The 24646-nt window shown below is 41.2% G+C and overlaps 1 protein-coding gene across 1 annotated transcript; it reads left to right on the top strand.

Annotated features, from left to right (window-relative positions):
- The first annotated feature begins 1280 nt into the window (after positions 1-1280).
- On the top strand, positions 1281-24646 carry kdm7aa (lysine (K)-specific demethylase 7Aa). The gene is made up of 18 exons (XM_054624950.1): positions 1281-1480; positions 8919-9004; positions 9503-9620; positions 10055-10215; positions 12900-13041; positions 13579-13765; positions 14029-14191; positions 16489-16576; positions 16693-16799; positions 17499-17590; positions 17797-17883; positions 18516-18767; positions 18907-19028; positions 19437-19579; positions 19695-19789; positions 20395-20612; positions 20704-21086; positions 22025-24646. Exons 1-18 carry the CDS (start codon positions 1383-1385, stop codon positions 22111-22113), a joined length of 2631 nt encoding a protein of 876 aa, XP_054480925.1. The 5' UTR covers positions 1281-1382; the 3' UTR covers positions 22114-24646.

Raw genomic sequence — 24646 nt, 5'->3', positions numbered from 1 at the left:
TCCCATTGCTATTCACCACACAAGCACGTAGGGCATGTCAGACACGCTCCATGGAGACATACCAGGGGTGGATATTGTGTTTTGGTAATGGTATTCTGCAATGTCTGCCCGAGCTTAGGAATATCATCAGAGGAACTCGCTCTTTGTTGATAAGATGTGTGAGAAAACAACCAAGATAAACTCTGCAACTGTGCAAATTATTCCGCTGATAAAGCAGTTTTGGATTGGAAGACCCAATTATGCTTTTTTTCCTCTTCTTTACATCACATTAGCTGCTCTTTTAGGTTACTGATAATTCAGTGCTGATGCTGCACATTTGGAAGAATGCACTTGATGCTATAGTTTCAGTCAACTAAATCATTTTTTTGCACATGGCCTAACAACACAGCCTATTGTGTATTTTTTGTTCATCTCCTTAATTCAAATTACAGCAGTATTTAGCTAAAATGTGAATATTGAAGACATTGCTTTTAATGGCCTTGTAAAATTGGTAGGCCTACTTTTATTATGATTAACTACCTATAACCAGATAACTCCATTGCCTTTAAATGCCTGCGTATTAATGCATATTCATTCATGCATATTAGTCATATTGGCATATTTTGTGTGAAGATTTGGGGTCTTGGGACAATTTAAGATAAACTTCTTGAATGGTAAAATGAATAAATCACCTGAAATGTATTAAAAGTAACCTTCTGGAGATATATTTAACATATTTCTAATTGAACTAATGATATGTCCTACTATGAACAATATATTATATATATATACTCTGCTCCCAGTAGACCACGACACTAAAAACCTGTGCAATACAAATACACTGTGCAATACAATAGTTATAATAGTTTCTGTCTGTATATATAATATATAATATTTCAGTTACTGTGGATTCTTTACTGTTTTTTTATTGCTCATTTGCTCGTTTATAATACTTATTTTTGATCTTTTTTTTTTTTGCTATGTCTCTTGTTTGCACTGTCCTCTATGCTGCTGTAATCCTGTAAATTTCCCCGCTGCGGGACTAATAAAGGATTATTTTATTTTATCTTATCTTATTTTATATACAGAAAAAAGCTCATCATTTTCCTTTATTAGTCTAAAAATAATCAGAATATATTGAGAATAAATCACAGATTGTACCATTGACAAAAATCCCACAACAGTACCATTATGTCATTCCTTTGTTGGAAAAAGTTTGTGTCTATTGTTGGTTTACCTACAAAACCAGATGGAAACGAATCATTCGGAAAGTGACGTCAGACGTGGGATTGCCTTCGAATGTCGGACTCGTGTAAACTCGGCTCAGCCCTTCGGGTGTTTCCGGCCGTCGGGTTGAAGCCCCGCCCCGCTTCATTCCTGCGTTGTTTGGGGACAGAAGGAAGATGGCGGCGGCCCCGCTGTACTGTGTCTGCCGGCAGCCCTACGATGTTAGCCGGTTCATGATCGAGTGCGACATCTGTAAAGACTGGTTCCACGGCAGGTACGTGGGTTATGGTGTCTTTAATGAACGTGGCTCGTTAGAAGCGATAAACACTCTTTGTGTGTTAAAGGGAGGCGACGGCTCTCTGAGCGGTGTAGACTGGGAGCTAACTTAGCATGCTAACGCTAGCGCTGGGGTTTAAACCCGTCTATTGACACGACTTTGACCGAAGAAAGTAGCGCTTCGTTCCCCCAAAATCGGCTTGAATTAAATCATTTTTTTTTACAGCCAATTAGACCAGAACATAAGGCATGTATATTATATATCTAATCATGTTGATAGTGAACCTTATTGGCGCACATAGAGCCCACATAAAATAGTTTATATCCACTAATGTGTGTCAGTCAACCCGAGTGATCAGAAGCGCTGCGGGGTCACCGTGACGTAGCAGGTTAATGGTAACCATGGGCAACACTTAAAATGTGACGCTACTTAAAACTTATTTACATCATTTAATACAAACAACTTATATTTGTTTGGACTCAATCTGCAGGTTATTGTTATTTCTAATAAATTATAATTATATTTTAATATTTCAAGTTGTGTGTGTAATTTGTATGTGTGTTTTTTTTAATTTATTTATTAGAAAGCAAAAAGGTTGAGAACAAGGAGCTTGTTATGGTCGGGGCTTTTGATTGACAGCTTGAGAAATTTAAATCCCCCTTTCAGGCAGAGGAGGCACATGGCAGGGGACCCCTAGTGGTGAACAGGGGGATTGTTTAAAGGTACCAGACATACACATGTACCTGCACTGCTTATGCTCCTTTCTTTTGGTCTTATTTCTCCTCATTCTCCATGATTACAAGTGGACCAGTGTTTTTGTAAATATGATTCATGCTGTGCGTAGGTGTCAAAAACATGATGGGAATTTGATTGTTGTGTAATAAACTTCTTTTTTTTTGTGTGTGTCAGAGCATGTATTGCAAAATACAATGTCAGATAACAGCTACGCATGCTCAAGTACAAACCTGTTACTGTGATGAACACCCTATGCTGTTGGGGTCAAGATCATTCTGTACAAATTAATTGTAATTTTAATTATTTCCGACGTTTAACACCTTTTATCGAGCGTTATAAAACCTGCTCAGGTGGCTATTGTTTGTTCTGATTGAGAGAGAAGGAAGATAGCAAGATTTTGCAATAGGAATGGAACCGGCTTTTATAATTGTTGTCAAATAACATGTCAGACCAGAACCACAAACGTCTGATGTGTAACTTTTACTTTTTTTATCAGTGTGGTTCTTAATCCATAAAACGACTTCGACAAAATTTAAGACATACCCCGTTCTTCAGTCCCTCGACTCAGCCTGTGTGGGCGCATCTCCACGGCAACTGTTTATGAATACAATAATCTGTTTTTGCTCGTGTTGGAATGACGGAAGCCGTTGCGTAACCACATAAAGTGCTCTGCCAAAAAACTTGGCAGCCAGAATTTGTGGCGAATCGGATCCAAAAAAGACTGACTGACTGTGTGTCATGTGCCAGCAAGAAAAGGAACAAATGCTGGAGCTTCCCCCATTGATGACTAATCAGCAGAGACACACAAACACACACACACACACACACACACACACACACACACACACACACACACACGCACAGAATAGGGCTCCAAAACCAGCCACGTTTCCTGTCTCTTTCCCACGAGGCTGGCCAGGAGGAAAGGGATATTCTCTGGCTGTGGATGATGGCAAGCCGATGGAGTGGAAAGGAGAGGAGCTCAACCTCCCGGTGCCTGGTTGTCAGTTTGCTAGCTGAGTTGCTGTTTGTGTTTATGTGGGGAGACTTTGTCTCGCAGCCAGAGTTTCTGGAGAGTGTCCTGTTTTCCATCACCTGTATCTCAGTACACAATACAGCCTGGGACTCTAACCGGATGAGGACTTGGGCCTGATTAGAAAAACACTGCATGGTTTATCTGAGTTGGAGTAGTGATCAGTGAGGGGAACTGGAAAGCAAAACAATCATGTGTTGTTCTAGATATGGTGCTCTTAAATGCATTGCATATGTAGCCTCTTGTCTAGTATTGTATCACAATATATACAGATATATTTTTTCCTGGTCGATCAGTGACCCACAAATGAGTTTTTCTCTTCCAATAATGATTCAACTCTTAATATTTTACAATATCAAGGCTTGACTTCTGTTTTTCCCACATTTAAAATCTGCTCCTCTCTCCACGTAATTTGTTATAATTTTTATGTTTGGTAATGTTATTCAATGTGGACAGGTCATGTCACACCTGATACTGGATCCACTTAATGCGGGTTGTCTTGGCACGTATACTGGTTCGCCGTCATGTCTGAGTATGTCGTTAAAACATTGAGTTTAACAGTAGTAAAAGTAAGCTATTACTCATTGATATACATTGTATAGCGATGGCAATTTCTAGTAAATCTAAATATGGTCAAATCACAGCATTCTTCATGTTGTGCGGATCGCCTTAGCTCCCCTAATGCAATGGTTCCCAACCTTTTAGCTTTATGTTCAAGTCATGTTTATATGTTTACTTCTCATCACAGGTTTGATACTTATTTCCCTTTTTGAATAGTTTTATCTGAAAGAAATCTTTAGAAACGATAAAAATATTCATGATCAAATAAGTCAAAAATAAAAAATAAGTGTGTGTAGATTAAATATACATATTTTTTCTTATATCCTCTCAGTCCTCTTGCGACCTCTTGTCCTGAAGGACTTTTTTTAGGCACAAAAACCCACTACTAGAGCCTATGGTTTAGATTACAAATGTTAGTTTGAACCCTGTTATTTACCATTTAGAGCCTCGTCTAATTACACGACCCGCTTTCGTAAATGGGCTGTTTCCAGTGCTTCCTAGATGCCAATTTACGTCAACACTGTGGATTTTGGCGTGCTGCAAATCCTCACTGGGTCAAGTCAGATCACAGGGTTTACCCCGCTGTAGGTGTCAGGCACTCCAGTCCGCCCGCTGTCTGGTTTAGGTACAAACGGCGGGGGTGACGATAGACTAGCAGGGCTCAATGGGACGGAGGGAATGATTGATGGGGAGCTCTAGCTAGCCAAGTTCAATGCACGATCCGTCAATGTCGCACAGATTGTGAGCACACTAAAGAGAGATGGATAGCCCTTTACGGAGTGCCTTTTTAGTGTTTACGCTAAGTGGATGGATGAACGAGGGGAAGCATTATTCTTCTTCTTTTTTCTTTTTTTTTTTTTTTACCACTGTTGTCCGTAAAATAAATGTTTCCGATCATCTGTTTAGATGTCTGATTAGTTAATTGGTCCAAATAAAGAGCAGCCTCATAGGTCATGCTTTTAAAGGCTATGTTTACATTCATTAGCAAGACTGACTCTAGGGGAAGCTAAACTGCATTACATCCAGCTTGATCAATGTTGATTAGGGGTCAACAACCCCATGTATTGATTAGCAGTCAGATTGAATTATGATATTAAAGTTATAGCTATTCTGCCATAAAATTGAGACATGGCTAGGAAATAACTCTTTATAGATAGTATTTAACATAGTTTGGGTGTGGATTCCGATCTCTCTGTGCCCTATTGCATTAAAATCAATGGAAAACTGTAAAGACTGGCTGAAATATAATGTGGACAGCTCAGTATTACAGTTTTCAGAATAGCAAGCTCAATGTAATTCATGATATATTTTAAAAAATGCTTATCGACAAGCCATCTTTTGATGTTTTCAGACTGAATGTTTTTCAGCAGCAGACAGACACGAGAGACTGATGGCTTTGTAGGTTTTACAGGGGGACTGGGAGGCCTTTGGAAATCCATGTTGGAGACATGTGTGAAAGTAGAGCCCCAGTGCTTGGAGCCTCAAGGCAACTCAACCTGCACCGAAAACAATTAAGTTGTTAAAACTCCCCGGGGCTCCCTTACCGCCCCATAAACAACAAAGTGATCCTCTTTTGTTGTTTACCAGCTGACTACAGAGAGGTCTCTTTCAAGCTGGAACCACTGCGGGGATGTTAGGTTCGCTTTTACGCATAGCTAGCTGAAATGATTTTACCGGCGAGGCCAAAATGACAGATCCCTATCCATCTGTCAAGCATCAGTGGGCCCTGCTGCCATCCAAGTCCAGCGCTGTTTATATAAGCTTTGGTTGAGTGCATTAGAGGGAAAAGGGCCGGAGGAGTCAGGTGCTCCTCGGGGGTAGATAAGGAAAGCCAGGTGTGTTTAACTGCCCTCATCTCCTCTCTATCTCCGTCCCTACCACCCATCCATTAGGGAGCTGCCAGCTCCCCTAATGTAGGCGTGTAGCCGCCCCATGTAGAGCGGTTATTTAGAGCTGAAAATAATGGCAATGCCCGCCTCCAGGCTTTGTGTTTCTGCACTGATCATGGAGGACAATGAACCCCTCACAGTGCATGCACTAATGAATAAGCCCTCTCAGTCACACAGGAAGGAGGCCCTTGATGGGAGGAAGTGGAGGGAGAGGGGCTGTTGATGGTGTGGGGGTGGGGGTGGTGTTAGCCAAGTACACACATCTCCTCTTATTCAGGAAGGGATGTTTTGCTTGGTAATCTGCTGCAATGCCGTCACAGAATAACCCTCTACTGTCTCCATGTGTGGCGAGGTTTTGTTTTTATCTTTGTGAGACGTATTCACTACTGCACTCTACCACAATATGCCCTCTTGTCCTGCAACACATGATAACGTGATGTCATTTAAGGATTTAGATGACGTCCGTTCAGTTGGTTTCAATCTGATCCTCGCCAGGACAGCTTTCCGACTAAAGGAGGCTCACGCCGGTGCAAGAACTGTTTGCACACTTTGCAGTGATGCAACACCTCATCAAGCCTGAGCAAGACAGGAAATACTTGGCCCTCTTTCCCTTTTCATTTGATTCCCCCCCTCCACTTTTTACATTCGCTATCTCAAGTCCACACAGCTTCACCAGCTTCAGCGCCTTGTTATGTATTAATCATTACAGGTGACACATAAGCTGAGTCAGACCATTGTATGTGGCACAGTGCCCTGATTTCCCACTGTGGTGTTACATAAAGGAAAGTACCAAGTGAGATGAGGACAACAAGGTCACCCTCGGCTGAGCTCGTGCTGCATCTCGACCAGCGTGGGCAGAGAGCTGTGACTCGTGTGTTTCCCCCGGCGAACAGCCACATGTGAACCCAGATTCCTGATACATGAGCTCGGCTTAAAACTGCAGCCAAGCACTGCACTCTGTTATTGTTGGTCATCCGCTTGCTCACGTGCAGGAGAAGGAGTACTTCTTAAGCTATTTTTTTTTTTTTTTTGTTGCCATTTCCTATTTATATAGTTCTTTTTCTATGGATGTTGTTGGCAAAAAATGGCTAACTTTGACATAAACAAGCCCACTTAATGGCAAATCAAACATTCAGTCAGTAACTGAGTGAAGTGGATAATGTATTTGTTTAGCATTAAAGTAACAAACCATGTTATGAACGTTGCATATAATTGTCTGCATGACAAACACGGTTTCAAAGAGTTTGCAGTGCAGCCGATGATAGCACCAGGTTACATGTGGTGAATCGGAGAGAGGCTGCTACTGTTGATATCCTGTTAGTGCACCAGGGTGAATGGGGCCAGCATTCGCACAAGCCCACCACTTCCTGATGAGTTAATGGCCCTCTGCTATGTTTCCTTTACAGTTTCCTGCAATTTCATGTAGATCAAAGCTGATGTCAGCTCTGTCCCCCCTGCAGGCGTTCACCTTTACAAAACAGGCAAAATAACAAACACAAAAACATAATTTATAACCTGTGCCCCGATGCTTGCTGTCAAACTGAAGCTTGACTGGCTCCAAGATGGTTTGAAGATGTTACATTTTAAGTTTAAAGTTGCCGTGCTTGCAGTTTTGTCATGGTTGCATATGGTTTGTTTACTTCTTACAGTGCCAATGGTGCTTAGCAACCTGTTTCTTGATTAGCAAAATTAAAGTCAAGCTGTTGGAGTGGAATAATTACATTTGCCCCGGCCAATGTGCGTAAATAAAGGACACACCAATAAGTGTCTAAGCAAGTAAACAGACGTCCATGGATTGCAGAAAGAGCATTTGAAACGTCTCATCTTCAGGTCATGTGGGGACATGCACTATGATCCCATAAAACATTCATATTTCATAAAATCACTTTAAAATGACAAGCATCACGGTGGCTTTGTCGAGTACAGAGGGTCCTTTTGTGTGTGACCTCTCCCTCACATCACTAAACCATAAAAAATGACCTGCACACATGCTCGAGTCACACAAACATGCAGCTTGCAGTTTTTCTACCTCTAAATAGCTGCTGGTGACTCGGTTGCTGTTCGTGCTGCTCTGGAATGGGGTTCTGGTATGCGACAGAGGAATGCATGTGTGTGTCGGTGCCTGTGGTTTGGTTGCTGCAGGGTAGTCGGGGGTAGCAGCATTAGTGACACTGTTGCAGATCTATGGGAGAAAAACGCAAAGCCGCAACAAACCTCACTGTGTGTACAAGCAGTTGATGCTCAGCCTAGGGTCGGACCTCATTCTGGGTTTGCATAATGACGGCAGAATGGGAAGAACGAGGAAAACCTCTTATTAATCCAATTTTGGATTGTTGACGTTTATTCCAAGATGGTTCCGCGCGCTGCAAGCCTGGTAGTTGCTAGGGCTGACGAATGATTTTGAAAAAACATGTAATTATAATGAATCATTAACATAATAATGATATTGAAATGGCACTTTGATTTGCGAAACAAGTAGAATTTATGTTTCTTTAGTCTGTAACATATGATGTGTAGGCTAGGATATCTCTGGGAAAATTGATCAGAGCAAAGGTTATTGTTTTAGACCCAAACAATCCTAAATCAGTGTTTGTTTATCCTAAAGCTGTAACCTCTGACATCTACTCTGGTAACACACAATATTTGACAGTTGTCAACTTGTCCACCTCAGAGAAAATAACTCGATGGTCCCCACAAGTTTAGTCAACACGCCAAATCATGTTTTATAGGCAGGATTTTTGACTTGGTGTCAAAAATAACTCCCTACTTTTACAACATCCACATTTTTTGTCTTGCTTTTGCTGGCCTAGAAATACTTCGGCTCAATGTGTGTTCAACTGGTAACCATTGTGTTAGTTGATTCTTCTTCTTCAAGCTTTTTCAGCTCATGAAATGTGAATCTTTGTTGTTTTGTTTGTCTTTTACGGATGTAAACTGTCCTACATCTACAAAACAAGACATTTTAAGGCATCACTACCGGGCTCTCAGAACCTGTGATGTTCATTCTGGTTTTATGACAAAATGATTAACAATTAAAATAGAAAATGCTAATCATTAATCGTTAATAATGGTTTGTTGCAGCCCAACTGTAAAACAAAAACGCTGTCACAAAAATATCTCCCATGAGATGGGCATGAAGAAAAGATCCTGAATCAAGTTTAAACGTGTTGGTAAGAAGCATGAACTCGTTCTAACTTCATCACCTCTCCGTCTCCAGCTGCGTGCAGGTAGAAGAGCATCATGCCGTGGATATCGATGTTTACCACTGTCCCAACTGTGATGTCGTACACGGACCCTCCCTGAGTAAGTACTGCTATTTGTCATTAGTGGCATCTTTCCTTTTCTCTGTCTTTCACCCTGCCTCAGCCCTCACATGGATCCCATTCATCTAAACTGTGCTCTGATTGTCTACCTTACATTTACATGTCTAACCCTGTTCCCCTCCCAGCCCTGTCCTTTGTAAGTTTGGTCACATGGAAAAGAGACACTCTGCAGTGTTACTCAAGTTAGACTTTTTTTCGGGTGGGGGATGGCTCCACCTCAGACAGCCCAGAGGGCAGACATTAACGGGCTAATTGGATGTTGTTGTAAGCCCTCCACTTGGATTGGACGAGCCCCTCCAGCTCCATCTCTAAGCTCAGGGGTTGACTAGTGAATTAATGTCCCTTCAAAAAGTGGCGGTGATGAGCGTAATTTACCACTTTTTATTCAAAGAACTAGCTTCAAAGAGTGATAACTGCGTAATGAAATGAGAATGAAGCAACCCCCGTAAACCCTCAGACATCTCTTTTTTTGTTGCAGTGAAAAAGCGCATCAACGGCCACAGGCACGACTACACCGAGCCAAACGACGGGTCCAAGCCGGTGCAGGCTGGCACCGCGGTGTTTGTCAAGGAGCTCCAGAACAGGACCTTCGCCAGGTAGATATGAATTCAGACACATGCACATGTAAACTCATAAATCGCCTTACCTGTCAACCCCAACCAGCAAGGGTCAAGCTTCGTTCATATCCGTTGAACTAGATAAGGATTTCCTCAGGCAGCTGGTTTATCACTTGAAGCTAATCACGTTAATGGCCCTTGATGGATCCCATGACAGATCACAGTTCTTGCAGTCTTCACATGGTATCTTCGTAGTCGCTGTAAACCGGACGTGTAGTCACGTGTTTGAGGAAGCAGTGTAGCCTAAAATATCATATCGTAAAAAACATAAATCCACCTTAGGTCAGACATTGCTATTACTTTGAATACTGACATTAAAATCATCTTTCTGACACATTCAAATGTTGCCTTTTCTAAAACAATTAAAGGGGGTCATGACTGAGTTTACTGAGCTTATTGTGATCTTGTTTCAGTGGCGAGGAGATCATGATGCAGATGAAGGGAGAGCATGTGACGACCAGGTACCTGGAGAGACACGGCTTCAGCTACCCCATAGTGGTCACGGAGATGGAGGGCCTGGGACTCAAACTACCAGTCCCTACATTCTCCGTCAAAGATGTGGAGCAGTACGTGGGTAAGGACACTTCATAAAGATACCAGCTTTATTCTGCAGCGTGATAAAGAGTTGAAGTCCGCCGTATCGAATTTACAATAACGCATTAGTGTTTATCCTTCGGTAGAGGATGTGGGAATACACCGTAGCCTCCGTCTGCTTAAAAGCTAATGAAACCACCCAACACCAGCCCGCTAAGTGGCCATCGCTGAGCGGGCGCCATCTGTGTGTCAATAAGAACAGGTTTCTAGGTTCATGGGGTTTTAACCCACTTATCGGGCATCGGCTGAATGAGTTCTAAATGAGTGATGGCTAAGCTTTCACTACCCGCTCTCTGACACTACACTACCCTGTTAAGAACGGCCTGCCACTTCCCAGCTCCTATTACAAGCCCATTACCAAGCCCACTGGTGTTTTTATCATTAAGTTCATATTACAGACTCTCCCCCGTCTATCTCTCTCCCGCTCTCTCTCTCCCTCCTATGCCCTCTTGAGCGTTAATCCAAGGCACAGGTGTTGTGACCGGGGGCCGGGTGTCAGGTTGCGTTTCTTACAGTTAGAAGATAATGGGACAACATGAGTGAACGCTGGTGTCTTCTGTGTGTCACTAGGGTCTAAAACGATTGTGTAGTAAACATAGTCAATGGGCTGATAATCGGGCCGAGTGGCAGAGCGTCAATGAATGATCAGTGGAAGTCGTGTGATGGACTCAACTTTGACTTTGATCAATTCCAGAGGGGTCAAATACAAATGTTATCGTACAAAGACGTAAAGGCAAAATGTCAAAAAAGATATGAAAAAGCTGAATAGTGCAATACTCCTGACCATTTAACATAGATCTAAGCTTTTGCAAAATAGTGCAGTTCCATTAGCTTTCTGTTCAAAAATGTTTAACTGATATGTGATGATTTAATAATCCAATATTTTACAATATAACAAAACCAAACATACAGTAACATGATACAATATAGGAAGTGAAATATATAAGTGAGGATATAATTACACCGTGATTCTGTCAAATTGCATTCCCTACACAAACAATAGCAGGCAAAGTAAATACATTGGGGTTTTTTTCTACATTATAACAGTAAGTTCTATGTTTTAATGTATTTTAGTGATTTTTACAGATGTGTACTCTCGGCCCACAATGATTAAAAGTTGCTTTGGGCAAAACTAACTGCAAATTTCCACAGTCTGTGCCAGCTTCTGCCGCAGTCTATGCAGCTGACTTAACATACGTCCACTGAGGAAGGATTTCTCTATAGAAATACTGGATTCAAGTGTTGGTTTGACTCCGGGCAGATAGTTTATCATTCCAGGCAGACGGTACACATCTGTGGGATCGCTAAACTACCTTTGAAGATGCTGCTGGATAACGCTTGAGAAACAGCAATTTGACTTTTCCCATAAGGTTCGCTTGGGAAACGCTATGTGGATAAGTTACGCAGTGCTGAAGTCACAGATGGGGCTATGATTTAACATAATATTATATATCAAACAAATATGATGAAAGAAAACTGATGCATCTTCCTAACCTTTGAGAATAACAAAAATAAACGGTGCAATGCCATATTTATAGATAATACCTGAAAACAGTTGTATATTGCTGTATAAATTGATGATTAATAACAAATCATTTAAACTTAAACTGCTTTTAAATGGAAGCAGTAAGAAAAGAGTTTTTAGCTCAAGCATGTTGACAAAGACATATTTCCAACAATTACCCTAATTAATAAGCTCTTTAACATTACTGGGAGTTGTAATATATTATTGTGATTTACAGCAGGTTCAGCAGGGGCGTTGGTTTCGTTATTTGTCTTGCTGTCGGGTTTGTGAAGCTGGCGTGGCGTTGTGTGGTTTCCAGGCAGCTTTGTCTTACTCCAGCTGTTCTCTGTCATCAGACGCTGGCCAGCTGGGCCCTTCAGAGGTGTGTGTGTGTGTGTGTGTGTGTGTGTGTGTGTGTGTGTGTGTGTGTGTGTGTGTGTGTGTGTGTGTGTGTGTGTGTGTGTGTGTGTGTGTGTGTGTGTGTGTGTGTGTGTGTGTGTGTGTGTGTGTGTGTGTGTGTGTGTGTGAGGGAGAACAGGCAAAGGGGTAATAAAAAATAAAAGGTGAGTGGGAGGGGTGTGGAGAAAATACAACAACCAGCTGTCTTGCTACACACACTGCACCTCGGTCCTACTTCCGGCCCAACGTGTCACCCGAGTGTGATTTGTAGCGTTCCAACTGTTAGCTGTGTTCCGGCTTCTTTTTTCTTTTCCCTTTCTAAGCAGCTGTTTTCTGTCGCTTAGACACAGCACATGAAGCCTTTGCAAGCGCTCTTTCTCACATCTAGACGCGTATTTACCGCTATGCTCGAATTCTCCCACTCAAGACGTGCATTGAACACAGCAGCCCTCTCACCTCCACCCACTCGTCCTCCTCCTCCTGAGGGACTGGGGGTCTGGACAGATTGACGGATTGTCTGGCTCGCCTCCCTGTACAACCCTCCTCCCCGCGCTGCCATATTGGTGCCAGTTTCCCTCAGGGCTCGATCTCTAAAAAGCACATGGAGATGCCAGCAGGCCGCTGACCTCCCGTGAACCCAACGCCCACTCAGCAGCCAATTAAAAAAGTTTCAAGATATTTTTCATTCAGGAGACGCTGACTAATGAACTTCTCCAGTCTGAAAATATGTGGACTAAATGGTTCATTTCTCCCTTTTATAGGTGGCAACAAAGTCATCGATGTGATAGATGTGGCGCGGCAGGCGGACAGCAAGATGAAGCTCAGCGAGTTTATCAAGTATTACACCAAGCCGCATCGACCGAAGGTCCTCAACCTCATCAGCCTGGAGTTCTCCGACACAAAGTAAGCTGCTCGCTCTGAGTTTCAGTAAAATCACATATTCCTAATGAACACGGACAGAAGAAGTTAGTCATTTCGCACTGCCGATAATACTTATATAAACTAGCCTTGGCTGTGTGGTAAATTAACATTGTGAGCAGTTTAAGTTAAGGCTTTATCTATTTTGTTAGACAAAATAGTTTTTTTCTTCTAGCTTACTAGAAGTTCATTTCTAACTTCTTATCGTCAGTAAAAAATAAAGTCCCATTGCTGCATTTCTGATTAGTTGTATGCCAACTATAGCCTAATCAATACAGTCTTTTTTCATGCTGATACGTGATATTGACATTTTGGAATTGAACAAAAAAAAGAGCAGTAATGATATATCTTCCAACACTACATTTAACATTAACACATAACAAACATGTTAATCTTGCTCAAACACATTTGGACATCTTCTTGTTTTTATTTAGTTTCAGAATATTAAGACAACCAAACAACTTTATCAAAGTCTAACCTTCCTTTTGTTTCACTTTTTGCTTCGCTCCAACCACCACTAAGGATGTCCGAGTTGGTGGAGGTTCCCGACGTGGCTCAGAAGATGTCCTGGGTAGAGAACTACTGGCCGGACGACTCCTTCTTCCCCAAGCCCTTTGTCCAGAAGTACTGCCTTATGGGGGTCAAGGACAGCTACACAGATTTCCACATAGACTTCGGAGGCACTTCTGTCTGGTACCATGTTCTCTGGGTGAGTGATCGCGTGAAGAAGAGCTAAATGTTTTTGGAATTCAAGCAAGAATTCAGTCAACACATTCCAGGCCAAATAAACCACTTGTACGTTGTTTAATTCAAGACCATGCCGACACTTCATTTGTCACGATCCCATCCTCCCTTTTGTAAATAAAGCATGATCATTTCAAGGTTTCATTTGTGTTTAAAGCAACTGCTGCCATGCTCACACGCACAACCTCAAAGTGTCCTTCTGTTAACGCCTCTTCATCTGCTCTGCAGGGTGAGAAGGTCTTCTACCTGATCAAGCCCACTCTCGCCAACCTTGCACTATATGAGGCATGGAGCTCCTCGCCCAATCAGAGTGAAGTGTTCTTTGGGGACAAAGTGGAAAAGTGCTACAAGTGTGTTGTGCCCCATGGAACCACCCTGCTCATCCCTACAGGTCCGTGGAGATGTTTATACTTGTTTAAAATGTTTTTTGTATGTGATCTGTTTATCATCGTAGCCAACAGAGCTCCAGTGCTGACGTTTAGTGTGATTTCAGACCTGTAGTTCGGTTCATTTGATGGCTGACAGTAGGACTTTACTGCTTCTTAAGTCTACATTTGTGTCCTCTGTTGTCAAACTGCTCAAGTTTCAGTGGTATTAGCAGAAGGCTGCAAATCGACTGGTTAACAACAAGTAGAGACAACGTGTACAGCGATTTTAGGCTGGGCAAGTTTATTCGTGTAGCACATTTTTAACAACAAAGCAATTCAAAGTGCTTTACATAAGACACAAAAGGCATTTATGATAAAAACATAGTAGTTCCTGTCATTCAAATAGGATGTAAACCAGTTAAGCACTTTTCCAAGGCAACACAGTTTTTTCGTCCGCCTAGAAGACCGTGTTGAATGCAGCACTGAGATCTGAATGGTTCTGAAAGGGCACCACTGTTTTTGTTCAAGTGGATGTCCTTAAGCAAGAGCACTCTCTGTGCTGTGCTGTGGTTGAAGTCCTGACTGTAAAACATCAGCCGTTGTTTAATGCCAAGAAGGTGTTCAGGCGTTGAAAAACAGCCTCCTCCCATTCTTAAATAAAAGAATGGGATGTTTGATAAGGGCCTTAAGGTGTGTATAAGTGAGGAGCCTAGATTGAATAGATTGAATTGCGAGTGTTTACTGTTGGATTTCTTTGTTGTTAACTTTTTATTGGACTCACTGAGCTGCCAAAGTACACAGAGTAGGATAACAAGCTCAACTCACTGAAGTTTTCACTGCTTGTTGCTTATTATAAGATCACTTCCTGAACACTTCTCATTAGTAAATGGATTTCATAGTAGTTCAGCCTTTGAATTCATAATAAAACTACAAATCTAACATCAAAAAATACCTGGTGTTGGTCCGTTTGCTCCCAGAACACAAACAAACTGCAACAAAATCTGCTTGTAAACAAAAAAATTTTTTCATCGTTTTGGTCTGTGTCAGAATTTGACAACTTTCAAACCGGAGAAAATGAACCAGGGTTAAGTGTTAAAGCACCCGAAGAGTCTTCTTGGAGAATCACCTACTTTGTGGTTTCCAAGATCCATAACTCTCAGTCACTCTGACATACAGCTTATCTGTGTCTATAATGTTATACCATTGTTGTAGTTGCCTGACTGTCTCGTCTGCACCAACCCAGCTGACATGTTGTAGGGATTTGTTTGTCTTTTCACATGCATTGAAAAGTTAAAATAATCAGGCTTCCTATGGCTCTTGCCAGGAAAATACAGGCTCCTCGAAGGTCCCCTATCATTGCCAAGGGAAAATAACAGGGAAGGAAGGTCTTCCTGAGCAACAACCCCAAACAGTTCTTAATGATCATAATTGCGATGGAAAAAAGGAAGAGAAACAGTGCTATTATGTAATATGATGAAAGCAGCGATGATGGTGTTGATCTCAGCTTTCCTCTGACTTCTTACATTCCTTTAATGACCAGTGTTGTTGTTGTTGTTGTTAATTAGAAGTTGCGTTTAGCGACTAAAAAGATGTTTGCGTTTCATGTCACTAACTAAAAATGACTTGCTTTCTTTCATCTAAGTGAAGCTCATGTCTCCAGTCATACAATTATCCATCCATCAAGTCTCTCAATAGACTCTTTGTTTTTTGTTTTTTTTGTTTTTTTTCTTAAGCCGATGGAGTTCCTATGGTCTCCCCATGCACCCAGACAGACAAAGCTCAGTTCAGCCAATCAACTGCTGGATGTCCTCGATCATTCTTCCAGTCATGGTTTCTCAGTGGGGCTCAAGCAGCATTTTTTTAAAGGAGAGCTTTTGGCAGAGAGGGTGTGGAGAGGTGGGAATTAAGTGGGGGTCAGAGAGCACAGTAGGTCAGTCAACCAGTGCATTATCAGGCCTGTCCATCAGCCTTACACCAACCCCCAGACTCTGCTTTCTCTCACTTTGTTTTGTCTAAAGAGCACTGTTTATCTGAGTGGGGAGCACATCATTCTGATAGACAACCTTATCTTATATTTTTAAAGCCGACCGTGGGAGGGTAGGAATTTGTTTTTGTGTGTACACATATGGGTCTTTAGTGCACATTCAGGCATAGAAGTGCTGTGAATATCTCCATATATTCATGCATATCACTCATCCATAAATGTTTTATCAAGTGCCCACTATTAAGGTGTCAATTTAGCTGTCATCGCATATAAGTTGTTGCAAAGTCAGTCTGCGGGTGAGTTGTGTAAACATTAGTGCTCTGGCGCCCCCTACAGGCTGGATCCATGCTGTTCTCACCGCTCAGGATTGCATGGCGTTTGGAGGGAACTTCCTTCACAACCTCAATATTGGCATGCAGCTCAGGTAAAACAACACAGATAATACAAAAAAAAGATTTTTGATTTAGTCTAGAAACATCTTTGCCTTGTTTGTTACTTTATGATTAAATGAGATTCTGTATTTCATCTGTTGATTTGTAGGTGTTACGAAATGGAGCGTCGCCTGAAAACCCCAGACCTCTTTAAGTTTCCCTACTTCGAGGCCATCTGTTGGTATGTGGCCAAAAACCTCTTGGAGACGCTAAAAGGTGAGTTGAACGTTAATATGTACAAAACGCACAATATTAGATGTAAGGGAAAAGATCGATGTTTTACATATCAGACCTGTCAGGATAATGAAAAGATTTAAAACAAATGGTTGATAGGATCGTTTGTTAAAATATGTGCAGTCTAAACAATTTAATTTAAAAAGGGCAATTAAAGCCATTGTTAAAGACAACATTAAGTTATTTTAATGTCCCATATATGTCCATAATAACCAGTGCGTGCATGCTCCAAATCTGCGTTGTTTGTTGTCCTGTGGATATTTTGTATCTCCACAACATCTGTTTGTTACGAACAGCTGTTTTCAACTCTGAGACAATGTTTTCCTTTTAAAAGACATATTTCAACTGAAGAAGTATTGAGTGTTTCTTTGTGGATTTTCTCAATCCACAAAGAAACACTCAATACTTTAGCTTATGTGAAAAAATGACACAAAATTTAGAGATGCATGGTTTTCACTTGATAGACGATATGAGCATCAGCTTGCAAATTTACAAAAAAATGGCCAATGTTCAGGTCAGAATTAATACTTCACAGCAATATCTGACTATTATCAGCTTGGAAAGTTAAAGTGCAAAAAGATTTATATCTTGTTTGTATAATTTTAACACTATTTGTTTTTAAGTTTTCTGTCAGTGATTTTCTACATGTTTAATGCTTTGATGTCCGTCCCCCCCCCCCAGAGCTACGAGAGGACAACTGTCCGCCACCAACATACCTAGTGGAGGGAGTCAAGGCTTTAATCAGTGCTCTGAGGACCTGGTTGAAAAGAGAGGTGAGTGTCTGCGGCAGCGTTCTCACGGTCATCTCCGTTTCCCTCCACCTGAGTCTGCCTTGAATATATCCACAGTCCAGATGGTTATTGTTACGCGGTCGTCGACACTGTTCGGCTCTTATCTACTGGATGTGTGTCAGTGGCCGACAACAGGCTTCTTTCTGTTCACGTCTCCTGTCTGAATGTGGTCTGCTGTGGCTTTGCAGGTGACTGAGCCCACCAGTGAGGTACCGGACCATATCAGGCCTAACCATCTCATTAAAGAGCTGACCAAGGAAATCCGCTACCTGGAGGTAAGGATATAGGAGACGGATAGACCTTTTAAACTTAATGCCGGTGTTGATGTCAGCTCAGAGAAGAGTTAAGGTCCTGAACGGATGTATGCAAAGCACACACACATTGCTGCTATCTGTAAAGGGATTAGATTACTGAAGGAAAAAAATTGTCTTTAAAAGCGCATAAAAGCTTATTAAATTAGCAAATTCTAAGAGAAATATGTAATCAGAAGCTATCATGTGATGAGATTGTTATATTGGTAAGAATCAAGGAATTCTTAATGCAGTGTCCTGTAGTCTAATATACTCAATAATACGAGAGGGTTAACGTTCAAAGTCCACATAGAATGTAAATAAAAAAAATGTAAATATAGAATATGTAAAAAATATTTTTCATATTTCATGTATTCATATTTTTGGGGAATTTCTACTTTACATTAAAAACAAATTAGGCCAGCCACCCAACTCACACTTGATACAAAGAACAGCCACTCTAACATCTGATTATGAAGCCACTGTAAAAATGTTGCACTGAAAAAATTAACAAATATGTTTAAATGTGTGCTGCAATTCATGAACTTGTGAACCAGTAAATTATTTTTTAGTTTTGGTAGAAACTTGACTCAATTATGTTTTATTTAAACTAATAGGAGGAACCAGTCAGTGGTAGCAAGCCAGTGAAATCTCAGGGAACTGGTTGTGGAGTAGCATCCAGATCAGACGCCTGCCCGGCCACTCGCGCCACACTGGAGAGGCTGTGCCAGGCCCGGCAGGCGAGAAGGGCCGCCAGACGGCTGAGGGAGCAGCAGCGGCACGCTCCCAAATTGCCCTCCAACCTGGACATCTTAGAGCGGCACACCAGGGAGGTGCTGAGGAGGCTGGAGGTGGGACCGCTGGAGGAGGTGAGCAGTCCGTGTTTACTGATGGTGGCACTTCTTTTTGGCACTTTTTTTGCGTAGGTGCTCCATTTAGTTTATACATGTGGATTTAAAGATGTTAATGGTCCATGTTTATTGACTGAGGCTGGTCTGTTCTACTTAGGATGCGGCCTTCTGTGCCAAGGTTCGTGGGAAGCTCAACAAAGTGTCAACTGCATCAGCTGCTGCGGAGACTTTAGAGGACAACCATCTACGGCTAATGCTGGTCAACGGCAGAATCATCAGGTAAAAGCTCACTTCTCTTTGGTCCACGAAAAAGGGTTTGTTCAACTAAGTAAAGGCTTGGTGGTCTTTAAAGTCTGTGCAAATGTAAAATCCTTCCAGTTTTATAAAAACATCTCTTCCCCAAACAAAACGAGACAAAATCTGACACAAACTAAAAGAACTGCATTTGATAACTTAGTATAAATGATAACAGATGCTAGAGCCAGAAAGGTACAACAAAAACTACATTAACAGGAAACAGGAAGTGAAAACAGCAGGGGAAATGAATGGTTTGGACAAACTCTGTTTGATTTAGATCGTAATTAAGATTTTAAGGGCTAAGAGTTTTGCTGGTGTGAATCTTTCTATTCTGTCGTCCAGATTCTCTATATTTTATGGTGAAATAACATTTTATCTTTGTGTGTGCAGAGATTTGAGGCGACCAGCCAGCAGCCCGGTGAAGACGGAGGGTGAACGGTCGTCGGTCGGCCCACCAAAGAGTTGTGTGAAGTCTGAGAGGACACAGGACGGTCAAGAGCAGCACAGCACAGTAGAGAAAGCCACACTCCTCAGTAAGTCACTGGTGGCTTTTATTTGTTATTATTATTATTATTAAAAAATATATTTTGGCATTGCAGGCTGTTCATCATCAATGTTTTAAGCTCATGTTATTCCTGTGTTTCTCAGGTGGTCTGGAGAGGGTGAAGACTGAACTCAGGGAAGAAGTTTCAGGACACTCCAGTGTGTCAGACGTGGATTCAGACAGTGACTCTCCCACAGAGGTAAATACTGAGCAATCCAACAGCAACAAACGTCTTTACACTTTGATGTGTACAGTAATATGTGTACAATGCTAAAGAAACATATAAATTAATGTTAATCTGGTTGTTTGGTTTGTTTGTAGCCTTTCTTTGGAAGAGTTGGTCCCCCTTAAGTCCATGTTTTTGGGGCAAATGTTTTATTTATTTATTTATTGGTTTATTTAACATAGACAGTGCAATTAACATTTCTGTAAATGCACAATGTTTACACACCTTTTAATTTAAAATAAAGAAAGGTATTGAAATAGTTTATAAGCGTACAGAGTAATAATAAAAAGAGAAGAGGATACTTTCTTTTTAAATGTCACATAGTACGACATTGTTAGGTAGCAATTGAAACATGCAACACAGAACCAGACAGATTAAAAGCTACAGAACCAATACATGGAATGCGTAAATCACTCATGCATAAAAACATGTATGCAGGTACAGAATAGTCAAAGCTGGAAAATGATGCATTCCATGTTTTGTATAGACAAGAGACAACAGTTTGCTGTCTATCAGACTTCTTATGATATCATAACTGATGCATCCTTTCTAATTTAATCTTTTTTTCTCCAATGTAGCGTAAAGCATCATCTTCGTCGTCATCGTCGTCGTCGTCATCATCGTCGTCGTCGTCATCGTCGTCTTCGTCGTCCTCTTCTGACGAGGATTCAGGGAGTTCCCAGGAGGAGGAGGATGACGAGGAGAGGAGCTCATCTCAGCAGAGAGGCTCAGGGCACACCATAGAGCTGGACCCGTCTGGCCAGAAACTCAGGCACAAACACAAACCACTCAAACGGTGAGAAACCCATTCAAAGATGTATGTTGTCATGTTTGTCAAAGCTCAAACACATTCTATTTACTCATCTTATCCTTTCTGCCTCTTGCAGAGAACGTCCTACCTCACCCAGCACAGAAGAGGCCATTCAGGGGATGCTGTCCATGGCCGGTCTGCTGTGCTCCTCCAAGCCGGAGAAGGTAGCCTCGTCCCAGGAGCCCTGGTGGTCCAACTCCAGCCAGTGCTCGCCGCTGGAGCAGAGGGAGGAGGCGCAGCACCAGCACCGACTGCAGGGGGACAAGAGCCCGATGGACAGCCAGGGCAACAGCAGCGAGGCCTGGGACAATCAGGGGCTGCCCAGCCCGCTCAGCCGAAGCCAGGGCGGCAGCCCAGAGGCAGAATATCAATACTGTGACCCCTCAATGTCTCCACCGCTGCACCCTTCAAAGAGGCACGCCCCCAACCCCTCACCCATCAGCAATCAGGCCACGAAAGGTTTGGAGAGCAGATTTTATACTTCTTGGCAGAAAAAAGGTGTTGTGACTGTGCAGCGTGCAGCGTGATGTGTGTGCAGAGTTTGTCACTAGAAGGTTGTTTTATTATCATCTGCTGAAGGGGGAATTTACTCTGTGCTCACGTTAAATCTGAATTTGACACGTGCATTTATGAAACTACTTAGGAAGCCAGTCGAGGTTTAATATGCAATAATCACACGTCTGATGTGGAATCTTTTGTCCAACAGTGTTTGCATATTCATCGGTTCTATATTTTTCAATTTTACTATGTTAAACTAGGTATTTGAACTATTATTAAAATCAGAGAACTTTAAAAAATGTCTGAAAGGGAACATTAATCAACAAGTTAATTTTAGCAACAAAATATGATTAAAAGATCATGTGTGAAGGGATTGAGAAGCAGTGTTATTGCTAAACTGGATAAAAGTAGATTCAGTAAATTGAATTATTTTGCATCCATACAAGGCCTTATTAATGTGGGGAAAAAGTAAATGCATACATTTTCCAACCATGTGAAGTATATGGAAATGTAAAAAAAGAAATGGACAGAAAATTGTTTTACAAATTTCGAAATGTATATTGTAAGTAAATTCATAAACCAGGTGTATAAACATTATAGCTTAAACGTCTGGTTGATTAATTAATGACTCAATTGACAGGAAATTTACAGATTTTAGCTTACAGTAAATGAGGTAAACTATATTTTGGGTGTTGAGACTGTTAATATGTCATCTTGTGATCTAGTAAATTGTGATGGCCATTTTCAATATTTCATTGACGGACATAAAATATCTGACAATTTATAGACCCAACAATACCAAACCGTTAAATACAGCACTAGTAGACATGCATTAAACATGTTCTCCTTTTTTATGCTTATTTCTAACGCTGTTCTCCTTTTTGTTCATTTTTTTTCAGGCAAGCGGCCCAAAAAAGGAATGGCCACCGCCAAGCAGAGACTGGGGAAGATCCTGAAACTCAACAGACACAATCGTGTGTTTGTGTAACAATTAAAATTTTTCAAAAAGCTAAATTATGCGTGTGGACGTTTTCGAGAAGGAAAAAAAAAGAAAAGAAACTCTGGTGTTTTTGTTACCAGACACATTTGTTCTGTAGAAACAGAGATAAAAACAAACAAACACACACTGCCTGGAGAATACGAATCTTGACACGTCAAACACGCTCACTGTGCATGCTTAGGAGACAGGGTATTGGATTTGAAATAAGCAAGTGCACGACTTCACCACAAGCACACTAAGAGCAAAACAGAAAAGGAGCTACGGGAAGCAGAGAGGGACAAGCATGTTGTGAATTCTTTCTGCTGCAGGGAAAAGGTGGACTGGAGCTCCTTCGGGCATTAAAATGGACTAATGAGATGTAGGAGGTCTACCAAACAAACAACAAAAATACTTGCTTTGCTGGGGAGCAGCTTCTGATGCCAAGATCACCTGCATCATATTTTTAATATTTCCCCCCCTCCGCACAACCTTCACTTGCTTCATTGCTGTCTGCGACAAAACTGATCAGGATGGAGGAGCAGATAAAACGGAGTTGTTTATCTCTTGTGAGGTCTTTTTTTTATTTTCCTCTGGCTCTGAGCGGGGGGGAAACGAGGTGCTAAGGAGGACGCGGTGAACTGAAATTTTTCTAAATGGTGCTTATTGTTTGTATTTTCCTCGACTCATGCTTGTCCCTTCCCGCCCTCACCTCCCTCCCCGATACCCCCCCTTTTATCTCAATCACACCAGCAATAATGACTTTGAGGAGAGAGAGGAACGAGCGAGAGGCAGCACTTTGATGCATTATTCCCAGATACTTCTGTTTGTAGAAAAACCTTAATAGGTGCATTAGACTTTTTACAATTTAGTGCAAAATATGCTCTCAAATCTGCACTATGTTTTGATAATTAGAGGGGAGTTTCTGAGCGATTTCTGCTGAAGGGAAGCTGCTCAAAGTGCTGCCTCTCTGAATTTGTTTAAAATAGGAATTACGAGTCGCTTGGTCTTAAAAAACCCGAAGATGACAAATGACGCGTGTCGCGTGATATCCTGCTTAATTTATTGTCGTTTTTCACTTTGTTGTTTTTTTTAATGTTATTTTTATGGATTCTGAATGATGTATTTATTAATGAAAGAGATAATGATTTTATTATATTTTGACCCGAAAGCCTCAGCTATTGAGTTTTGTTTTTTTCCTTCATAGGGTTAATTTTTTCTCTTTCTCTTTAACAAATGCTTTTTGTAAATGTGGATGTTTTAGAGTTCCTGTGATCATCATCTGTTGAGTAGCAATTTATCTACAAATCTTTTATTACCTTCTATTTTATCACACCTCTTTCCCCCAGTCGAATAGTGTTGATTCCTGTATGTTCTGGTTTCCTCTTCTCCCTGTAGCCGGAGGTGTTGGGGCTATGTGCGAATAGAAACTAGGTTAGGTTGAGAAATGTCAACTTCCATATTTACACCTGAGCTTTTTCAACTAGTGCCAGTTATCATTTAGCAAAAAAAAAAAAAGTATTCTGAGCCACTGTGGTCGATCCAAAGTAGTCGATGCATACAGAAGAAGTGAACGTATGTGGAATTTAAATAGGATGAGTGAGATTTTTCCTTTAAAAAAAAAAAAAAAAAAAAAAAAAAAAAAAATTACAGTGCTGATCTGAGAATTGTGTTTTTCTCGGGGTGCGCAGTTCTTCACTCTCAGGGAATGATGCCATGGACATAACCTTCGATTAACCACCAGCCACGTCATGGATGCAGACAGGATGTTCTCAGCACTCACTGGAGACTTAAAAAAAAAAAAAAAAAAAAAATTCACCTCCTGCTTTGGAGTTGCTGAGGTTTGTGTTTTTTTTTTTTGTTTTTTTTTTATTATTATTTCATGGTCGTGGTTTTCAAGTTGTAATTACGAGCTGTGCTTTGACCAGTCAGTCAGTCAGTCATTGTACCTCTTAGGCTAACTTTCACAACTTCTGTTAATATGAATTTGGTATTGTCCCTTCACTGCTTTTTAAACACACGTTTTAGCTCAGAGTGACTTTGTTAGGTCGACTCTAAAAGACTTTAAAACCAGGCTAACGGTTGCTTTGAAAGCTTTGCTCAGGTTGACTTGTGGTGCACATGACCTGCGAGTGACTGTGTGATCAGTCATCCAGCCCTGGTGAGGTGTTTCACATAATCCTAAAACAAAGAACCAACTTAAAAAAAAAAATAGTGTCAATCACATTACCAGACTGATTTCCTCATTTTTTTTTTCTTACACTACACTTTAACCTTTGAACTCTTTGCATGTCAAGTCATTGAAAACACGAGCTGGCCCGCAGGCAGGGTTTGTAATAAGCTGTAGTATTCATCGTACAGAATCGGTCCCCTTTTTGCTTTTATATGCGGCTCTCTTGGCATTTGTGTTATGTGCGTTGTTTTCTTATGTGTTTTTGTTCTCCCCATATTTAAATGGCTTATGATTTTAAATATACAAACACTGGCTAACTGACACTGTTGATGCATTGCATTTTGTTTCTGCATTTCAAAAATTGCGTGTAAA

The sequence above is a fragment of the Anoplopoma fimbria genome, chromosome 23 (genome assembly GCF_027596085.1).
Source record: "Anoplopoma fimbria isolate UVic2021 breed Golden Eagle Sablefish chromosome 23, Afim_UVic_2022, whole genome shotgun sequence".
NCBI lineage: Eukaryota > Metazoa > Chordata > Actinopteri > Perciformes > Anoplopomatidae > Anoplopoma > Anoplopoma fimbria.
This window is presented reverse-complemented; position numbering and strand designations above follow the sequence as displayed.